Source organism: Morone saxatilis, unplaced genomic scaffold, assembly GCF_004916995.1.
Source record: "Morone saxatilis isolate NCDOM2014 unplaced genomic scaffold, NCSU_SB_2.0 Contig16, whole genome shotgun sequence".
Lineage (NCBI taxonomy): Eukaryota > Metazoa > Chordata > Actinopteri > Moronidae > Morone > Morone saxatilis.
Window position 1 is genome coordinate 23,815,124 of NW_023339718.1, and position 10,432 is coordinate 23,825,555.

Sequence of the window (10,432 nt, forward strand, 5' to 3'; positions counted from 1 at the left end):
ATTTTTGGCCATAGCAGAAAGCTGTTTTCTAAGAAAGAGCTAAAAAAAAAAACCTCTGTACACTACCTGCTCAGCAGTTAGCACCCACTCGCTGGTGAACATTCAGGACTTGGTAGAGACCAAAAAGAGTGAATATTGAAATGCAGTTAAATGCTAATGTTGCTCTGTAATACTGGGTGTCAATAAGTTTGCCATAAATTTCCATTTTTTCTACGGATTAACGTTAAATAAACGTTGAGTGGGATTCATTCTGCTTGTGGATGATTCATTCTGCTTGTGGATGTTTTTGCCTTTGGACAGAGCCAAGCTAGCTGTGTTCCTCTCTTTCCAGTCTTTATGCTAAGCTAAGCTGATGCTACTAATCTTGTCCTCTTACTCAGCAAAAAAAACAAATAAGCAAATTTCCAGAAATGTCAAACTATTCCTTTAATATAAAATATAGATTAAAGCAGCTTTCAACAAAACACACACATCCATGGCTCTTTTTCAATGGCAATAAAGTTGCATTAAGTTTGGATTATAACCTTGATGTGACCCAGCTGAGGAGACAAGATATTGCCACAAAGGACAGCAGCCGAGCACGAGGACTCGGGAGGTCTCTGCGGTGAATCTTTAAAAAAGCACTAAAGCTCCCTGGGGAAGCTTTCAAAAAGAAGTGGGTCCTGTGCCCTGTAACCTGAACTCCCAGGGGATTTGCGATAAAAGCTGGGAAAATAAAGAACTCTAAAGATAGTTTGACTGCTTAACTAACCATTTCCCAGAATGAGCAAACCAGATCTCTGATTCAGTTCTATAGACTTCTAGATCTGATATGAAACATGACCCTGCTTGGTGAAAGTCCAATGGTAAGCCTGGAGGGGTTCCACAGCTACTGAGTAATGGCTGGGGACATTTTGTGGCCACTGCTGAACACAAATACAGTAAGTACACTTTGAAAATGTAAAAGGATTTATTGAAAGACAGGATTCTGTGATAGCCTGTCGAGAGAACACAGAAGGCAATAGCTGCACTGGACTGAGGATGAATTCAATGGGAAAAAACACAACTTCTAGTCTAATCATTTACAATCCTCTTCAAAACATTTCCCATCAGTCATCAAACTATCTCAGAAATCAACATTTACATGAACATAACTTAAATAAGAATACAATCAAGTCACATTGTCACAGTGAGCAATTATAAAACAAGATTACATTTCAGCACTACATTACCAACTTTGGGGCTTTTGCTTTTTAAAAGTGTGAAATATATGATTATTAATGCAAACATGAACCCATGTGTCACTGATTAAAGTTTTAGCTTTTCAGTCCAGTTAGAAACAGCATGGGGTCCGCAGGGAGCCATGACAAAACTGGAAGATATGTACATCACTGCCATGAAGCTGAATTACAATGGAATAGTCCGAATGTGAAAAATATTTAACTTTTGCAGATGAGCGTGAACGTTTCTAAGCAGGTCCTCAGGATAGGGTGAATCTAAAAATGGTGCAAATTATGGTGCACTACTGCATAAGAAATAATCCTCCCATGATGCCCATGATCCATGGTAGTGGTATAAGGTGAAATCCATCAGAGTGCGTTTATGTCCATATCCCTGAAAACACTCAATAATTTAATATTATACGTTTTTGTCTTCAGCCAAAGGCCCATTCAGACCAGAAATGGCAGGATGAAATGTAGACACACACTGTGGTATATTAGTTCAACCTGCCGTTAAACACCCTGTGAAGGCAACAACCAAGGTCCATACTGTCCCTTCTGTCCATAATAGCTGATCTTTGGTGGGTCAGGCCATTTGACTGGTCAAAGTGCATTTGTACTGAACAAAAGCATTTAGCAACTTCTTTGTTGAAACGAATGCAGAGTCATTACAGATGAGTGAAGTGCCTGCACCTTAAACACGGAAGGGTCGGTTGCTCAGAAAACCACGCTTGGTCATGTGGCGAAGCCGCACAACATCTTTGGCCCACTAGCAGTGATTTAGACTTTTCGTCTGGTTTAAATTAAAAAGTCACTTAACAGTAGAGATTTAAGTTTAAATCTCAGTAACATTGGTTGTCTGTTATCTGTTCACAGTGCTCCCATTTCTGTGGATTGGGACTTATCCTGATCCTTTGAAAGTTGCAGATGAGGTTGACATTTCACTGCAAGGCTCCTGAATACTAGTGAGGGGTCCCTCGTGGGCCTACGTCAGGACATCTTTGCCAGCTCAGTAAAGCAACTCTTATTGTTCTGTTTGTCGAACAGCGATGTGACCTGGGCAGCGCCGAGTTTCTGCTTGTCCTTATCTTCCACCACTTCTGGTCCAGTACAGTCATGCTGCTCCGCATGCTGTCGATGATGACCTATGGGGATTTGAGTCTGTCTGAGGGTTTGCATTGGACAAGGGCCCATTTTCGGACAGTTGGAGATGATGACTGACAGAGGGGGGTGGGATACTGCCACCAGACCGCCCCCTACAGGAGAGATGGAAGTAGGGCAGTTGTAGGAGCTTTCACAGCTACTGCTGCTGTGTTCAGTGAAAAGGTCAAAGCTTAGGCCGTTTGCCTTGAGTCTGATGGAGTCAGTGATGCTGTTGTGAATGGAGTTGCGCATACTGCTGCCACTCTCAAACAGCTCCCGCTGGCCCAGGATGTGACGCCGGATAATCCTCCGGAAGGTTTGTCGGAATTCCCGAATGCGGTAAGCGTAGATGAAGGGGTTGACCACAGAGTTGCCGTGGGAGAGAATAATGGCCACGTACATGATCCAGAGCGGGGGGCGCTCACACTGAGGGCAGAAGAGGGTGAAGCAGTTGATGATGTGTAACGGCAGCCAGCAGACTGCAAACAGCCCAACAATGATGGCTAGAGACTTGGCAGCCTGGACCTCTTTCTGCAGTGTGGAGCGCGACTTCTCTCCATGAACTGCTTTCACCTCGATCAGCTTGAGCTGGTGGCGAGCGGCCATGAAGATACACAGGTAGATGGCCAGCATCAGCAGCAGGGGAATCAGTACGCAAGCAAAGAAGTTAAAGTAGACCATATACTCCATGACTACCACCTCCTCAAACAGGCACTTCATCAGGCCAGGCGGGCAGGTGCTGTTGTCATTCTGGAAACGCTTGTGCCAGCCCATCATGGGGGTCAGACCGATGATGATGGATAAAACCCAGCAGATGGCGATGATGCCTTGTGCCCGCTGGCCCGTCACCAAGCTGTTGTACCTGGAGAGGGAGATGGATCAAACATCATGAGCCAGCTCTGTCTGTCAGCTCAAAACCCTCTGCACAGCCATACTAAGACATTTAGTAATAATAATTCTAATAAGCCTTTGTATACAATTTATGAAGTTTCCCTTGACTTAAAGTTTGCTTAGCTGATTGTTCCGTGGAAACACTTCTCATCCTGGAACTAAAAGAGAAAGGATAAACAAACAGTCTTTCAGGACTCCTCAAAGGAAGAGTCTATTTTGAGTATGCCTGTAGCACAGTGTGGGAGAGCAGCTGAGATATTTGGCTTGTTTCTATCACATTCTTGAGATGTTAAAGTGCAAAGGTTAATAATGCAAAAACAAGCCCCCCCCCCTTCCGTAATGCAAAAAACAGTACAGCGAAACTCTCACGTATCTTCATCAGAAGGAGGAGGCTGTGTGAAAACAGTCGTGAAAACAGGAAGGCTGAGCCCGGCGTGGCTCTGAGGTTTGGCATTTCGGTATGATGAGGTCACAGCTTGAGCTACAGCGTCACTGTTTGTCAGTCTGTCATTAAGTGAAAGGCTAAATGTATGTAGATGTTTCGCCCTTAGCTAATGTGAAGTCTGAGCTGGTGTTCAAGATAAACAGTGTGACTGAAGCCTTTTACTGTAAAATAATAAAGTCTGATTACACAGGGGGTTACACAGTCTGTATAAGCAATTAGAGCACTATTCATTTGATTGCTCCAGGGAGACGCAGTCTTTTGGGACACGCCATTTCTGGACACACTTATTCAGCCAAGACTTTCTGGTTCAAATGTCAGGACTTCACTGATAGATAGAAATTAAATATGTAGTTTTATTGTGAGACCTCCGCAGCCTGGACCAAGAAACAGATTAGACTAAGCTTGGAAGAGAAAGAGAAACAAACGTTGTGGCACATTTTAAATGCACTCTCCCTGTTTAAGAATACCAAATAAAGCACTTTAGGTTCCTTATTTTGTTTCCTAAAAGATATCTTTTATCTTTTTCTTACTTTTCAACCGTTTGTAAAGGTCTTATAAGATTTAACTAGAAGTCTTATTAATAGTTAACAAATCATTTAGTAATGCCTTTTAGATCAATTATTAATGGAACTATTCAGGGAAACATTTAGATTTTTGGGTTGCCAGTTTGCCAACAATCCATTTGGTGATTTTCAATGCAGTTATAAATGTTTGTAAACCATTAATTAACCATCTAATAAATCATCTAGTCTGCAGCTATCAGTGTTAATAAGTAATTCATAAAGCGGTTTTACTCTTTTAAGTCCACAGTTGTGTTCATGTTGTTAATAAGTGAATTTGTTTTCTCAAGAAACAGCTTATAACAGATATAAAGCATTAATAAACAATTTATTAACCACTAACTAGGCCACTACTTACTTATAACCCATAAATGTTGTCTTATTATAAAGTGGAGCCAAACTCTGCTGCATAAAAATATCTACAGCCACGCAGTTGTGTCCTCTGGGCCACGTACCTGAGCGGTAACTTGATTGCAATGTAGCGGTCTATAGCGATGGCCAGCAGGCTGAAGATGGAGCTCTGGGTGAGGACCAGCACAAAGCAGGCGATGAACAGGCAGCCATAGAAGTTGGAGCAGAAGCCGGTGCTGATGACGACAGAGAAGGGAATGGCCAGGACGCCCACGGCGATGTCGGCCACCGCCAGCGACACCACAAAGAAGTTGGTGATGGTCTGCAGGTTGCTGTTGAGGCACACGGCCCAGCAGACCAGCACATTGCCCAGCACGGAGAACACAGCGATCAGCAGCTCCAGGACGATGTAGAGGATGAAGGCGGCGGAGACGTCCGGCATGGTGAGACAAACGGCGAGGTCACTGATGAGGAGGGAGGAAACCTCACCTCAACAACCATAGCTGCAGCCTGGCAACCGCTGAGCTCAGCCTCCTCACCTCCAACACGTTCACAAGCATCCAGCAGATTCCCCAAGCAGCTGTGGCAAGTCCCTCACATCCACTCTGCTCAAACTGCTGAAAAAAAGGCTTATTCAACTTCAGATGGAGCTGTCATCTCTCCTAACTCCACACACAGGACGCAGTTGCCTCCATTCTCTCCTGGTGAAAAGCTCCTCTGCTGTCCTCTCCACTCAGGTCCTTCCCCCCAGCAGCTTTTTCCCATGAACTTCTCGAGGGGCTGAGATGGTGCCAACAACGCACATCACTGGAACATTATGTTGCTGGTAAAGACAGATAAAGAGGTGCAGAAGTGAAAAAGAGGAAATGCTTTTACAATAAAGGAAGTGGATTTCAACAGACATACACTTGAATCAGATATGTTTTGGAGCCAGACGTGGTGCAGGAAGTGTCGAACATTCTGTGGTGGTTCTAAAAATAAAGGATTATTTCCACAAACCTAAATTGATCTGAAAAGACTAGCTTATTAGCCAAATGACTGAGGTTCCTCCTTGACTATAGCCTCATAAAGACAGACTCCAGTCAATAAATCTGTCCTTTTAAAGAACAAATATGTCCCAGAATTTCTTTTAAATCTTCACACTTTTGAGAGGGTTTAAACATCTGGGGGAAATACTTAATACGGTGGTCTAATTCAAAGATGTCACTAAAACCATCAAAAAAACATTTCAGGGGGAGCACCCCTGGTTCAGATCCGGCCCTGGGCCCTTTGCTGCATGTCATCCTCTCTTTTCCCGCCTTTCCTGTCACTCTCTACTGTCACTATCCAAATAAAGCAAAATGCAAGAAAACACAACTATTTCAGTCTGCAATAATGGTCATGTGAGTGTCCAGTGTTGTGGGACTTTGGGCTGCTGATGTCTTCTGTAAACAGCCCCTCTTGACCCTGCAGAGGAGCAGTGGGAGAGCGGTTTGTGTAGACTACATCAGTGTCAAATGTACACGTACCAAAGCATTTCAGTGTGACAGTAAAGATTTGGAAATAAAACAGTTGATTTCTAATGCCACCTTTTGATATTTCTACTAAATGCTTTACTAATGTGCCACAATAATGTAAGTATTTTCAATTGGGGGCTTTTCAAGAAAATATGGATATATGTGATGGTTTCTGCCACCCTATGAATATTTCCCTAGATCTGCCCCTGTCCAGAGGTCTTTCAAGAGTAGCCTGTGGGTATATCGCTTGGCTGCAGTACAGAGACAGAGGAGAGCATACACCTTCTCATACATCTTTTGAAAGTACTGTAGAAATATATCATATGTCACAATATGTCATCTATTTTGAGGAAGTCAAAATAGGGCATTTTAGCTCACTTTTTGCAGCTAGATCTTGTTTTGTAAATGTCACTCTGTAAATGTGTCTTATTCGTCATCTTCTAAAGAAAGTTTAAGAAAGCAATTCATGGAAGTTTGATAAATATGACCCTGGTCTACCAGTGAATCACACTGTAGTTTGATTGCCTGATATCTGTGAGCCATCGGCCATAAAAGGCGTAACAAACAGAAAGCTGCTGTTTTTGTGGTGCTGAATTCCCTCAGAGGGAATGTTTCTTAAGGTTATGTCTAGTTTTTGGAGATAACAGCTGTGCTAGAACACAAAGATCTTTGCTCTCTGAGTCAGGGTTTTCCCTTTGGGTCAGATGAGAGCTTTTTATTAATACCAAAGACTTGTTATTTCAAGCTTGATAGTTATCAATATTTTTTTTTTGTTCATTCTATTTGACTTACAAATAAAGTTTTTGTTGGTCTTTTTCCTCTGAGCCTGGGGTATTTATTTATCTTGATGTCAGATACGTTTGGTGTTATATTGCAGCACATTATCATGTTTTATGCAGAAGCGGTGCATCAAAAAACTAAAATCCCAGAGGACAGTAAAGGAAACAATGAATCTCAATAAACTATGACAGTGCTTCTCCCATGCTAGCAGTGCATCCTACAATAACAAGCTGTCCACAGATGGAATTATGAAAACACACCAGAGGAACTCCAGGGATTCATAGTGAAACAAGGGAGGTCTATCTTAAGGATGGGCTTAGGTTCACATTAGCCAATTTAGAATTTGGCTCAGAAATTTAAATTGAAAAGGTACCATGTACATGATTGAGATGTTTTGCCAATTAAGGTTTGAAAGACCATTTACAAGCCTATTAAAGTTAAAGTGAATTTCCCCCAAACCTTGTTACGGCATCGCTGGGAAAAAAACAAATTGCCTCATCCTCCTCCTCCTGCCATGCAGAGGAACAAACATCAGACCTCTCAGCTTCCTGATAACAGACACTGTCACTGTGCTGATGGACGCTCATAGTGACAACATGACTGCTGGAGGAGGGATTAGGCTGATTATCCCCTTGCAAGAGTCTGTCAGCTGAAGTGTCCATGAGCTAAACACTGAGCACACCACCAGCTCCAGGAGAGCATCTGAGAGTGCCCTGCACCATGTAATGTAAAGTATAGCAATACAAATTATTGCTATTAACTATTGACTAGAAGGGATAAAAAGTAGCTGTGGGCCCCCAGTGACTCCCTGTTTGTGGTAATTTAGTTAAACACACGTATTAATATGCACCATTTACATTTTGAGAGTTAGTTAGTTAGTTGCCCATATTCCAAAGCAAATTCATAATTAATCAGAGCCCCCTGAATGTCTAGCTGTAGTCCAGCCCAGTTTGGACAACTTTTTTCTCTCTATAAAAATGTTAGTGCTGAATATAGTTAATGAAAAGCCAACCTTTTGTTACCTGAAATACTTATTTTCCTCTTTGCATCGAATAAGTTTTCCAGGTAAAAAGAGGCTTAAACATGCAGTTGATTACATTATGTGTCAATTGATTTTTGGATTATTTTTTTTTGAGAAACTGCATTACCAGTGTCCAGTGTGTAACATTTAGGAGGATATATTGGCAGAAATAATAGGATTTAGTGGCATCTGCAACTTCACCGCTAGATGCCACTAAATCCTACACACTGGTCCTTTAAATAAAATATAAACACTGTACTGCAGCATTATTGTTGCATTAGTTCTTCCTCGAGTCTTTGGTTTGTCACTCAATTTGGTGGGTGAGCTTTATTTATTCTGTTATTAAGGGGGTGTTCAGTAGGGGCCCCCAAACTTTGGCCCCCTTACAGCTGGATCCGGCCATGTTATAAGATGCTCAACACCGGGCCCATGTGGTTCACATGTTCAGTCATAAACGGGGACCTACAAGTTTGTTTTTATCTGAAAATGAGTTTAATAAGCTAAGTTTAAGTCTGCCAGAACAGCAAGCAGCAGGCGGGAGACGAGCTGCAGTCGTGTTGACACTCAGGTGAAGTAAAGGTACCCCAGCACCCAAAGGTACCCCAGCAGGACAGCACGGACACATGAAGCGCCGACAGGAATGCTGTTGGGACACTGCAGTGAGGTTTCTCCTGCTTGGTTTTGTTCTCACGGGTGAGGAAACCTAACACCCAGTGTAGGACCCCTTGTAACAACCCATCGCTTCAGTCCCTCACACAGGCTTTCAGCTCCTGCTGTGTGCTGCTGAGCTGCATGCGCTGCACACGTTCAATGTTAGGATCGCAGGCGTAAAGTCTAACCAAACGCACAAATACATTTAAGTTTAGAAGAATACAAGTAATGGAAAAATAAGTAAAGGAAGCAGAATTGCTTAAAAAATAACTTTTTTGTCAAATATATCATTGTAACACACAGCTGCTTCACTGATGCTTATGTTGTGTATAAACAGTTTGCTGGTATTACTTACTTGATCCAGATAAGTATCTATATAGTTGGTCTAATCCATAAATCTAATAACAATAATGCTTCTCAGCAAGTCAAGTCAACTTTATTGTCAAGTATGTATACATGACGACATACAGCATAGATGAAATTTCAGTCCTCTCAGACCCACGGTGCAAACAGGCAAGAAATTGATCTAAAAAATAATCATCAGAATTTGAGTGAAGTGACTGATAACTATTGATCAGATCAGGAAGTTTTATAGATTTTACTAAAGTAGAAGTCTAACTAATGATTTAACATCTCATGTGTTGTTAATTACGACACACCAGTCAACTTATTTTTAGAAATCCATGATGATTTTGCTTTTAGATTATAAAAATGCTGCGTTTTTTTTAGCTCTTCCAAGAATTTAGTTTGTTGATGCTTTTTATTGAGGCTTGTGAGATGTGGCAGGACACACAAAAATGGCCCAAAACCCCCTCTCATACTGATGAATAGCATCCCATGACTGTCCTGGCTGCTGCTTCAGTTAGGTATTTAGCAGTGTAACCAGCGTAAGGAGAAAAGGCCAAAATAGATATACATTTTATTATATAGTGTAAAAGATGTATTCCAGGTCTCAAACCACCAGCAGCACAGCACTGGCACTCACTGGGAGGTTTAAATAGGCAGTCTGCATATTAGCTATTAGCTAACAGGAAGGATAATTGGAAGGACTCTCATTAAGCAGCTCATTAAGTAGTAAACTGTGTTCTGCAAGTGAAATACAGACAATCTATTCCAGTAATGTCAGAACTCTGTCTCCACACACATGAAAAAATCCCAAATGCATCATTGAGGCAGAAAAGCTACTGCATAAACACATACTGTAGCTGCCAGAAAGATTGAAGATACACTAAATATTTTACAGTTTACTGGCTCATATCATTATATACAGGTTACATGAGCACCATGAAACACATTCTGGACATTTTACACTTTATATTCTCCTTCACAAAAGAAGATCCCACACTGTTCTTGCTCAGCATCACAATGTATTGATCGTACTAAAGTTTGGGTCCCTCTGGACCAGCGGTCAGTGACCTTTGCTTTCAAAAGAGCCAAAACAAAAGAGCCACAGAACATATTTGAGCCTTGTTATACTAATTTCTTGCTGCAGATCAAGTTTACCAGTAAGCCAGAAGAGTTGGTTGTGAAATCAAACAAATGTGTCCACACACTATTCAATTCCTAACTACAGAGTTGTTGTTTTTTTAAGGCAGACTCAAGACTAGTAATCATCAGTATAGAGGTTATTACAATTTGAGAATGTAAGAATCACTTTAGGCCTACAACAATGATAAATGAAAATAATCATTATTTATTTCCATATTATATTTTGTTAAAGCCACAGGGAACCACTGGAGAGGAGCTAAAGAGCTGCAGGTTGCCTACACCTGCTCCTTATCAGCAGTGTTTTAAACAGTTCTTACAACATTGATCTTAAAGGGGAACTTGGCAACTCTAGCCATTTCTTCGCTGGTTTTCACTTTTGTCATCGCATGTTTTCTCAACGAGCTCCC

At 41.7% G+C, this 10,432-nt stretch overlaps 1 protein-coding gene across 1 annotated transcript; it reads right to left on the reverse strand.

The window, feature by feature from the left end:
* Positions 1 to 42: 42 nt before the first annotated feature.
* adora2aa (adenosine A2a receptor a) lies at positions 43 to 5,412 on the reverse strand (the record flags this gene model as incomplete). The annotated part of the gene is given in 2 exon segments (XM_035658953.1): positions 43 to 3,204; positions 4,694 to 5,412. Coding segments are annotated over 2 exon segments (1,353 nt in total). The 3' UTR covers positions 43 to 2,189.
* Between the last annotated feature and the right edge of the window lie 5,020 nt (positions 5,413 to 10,432).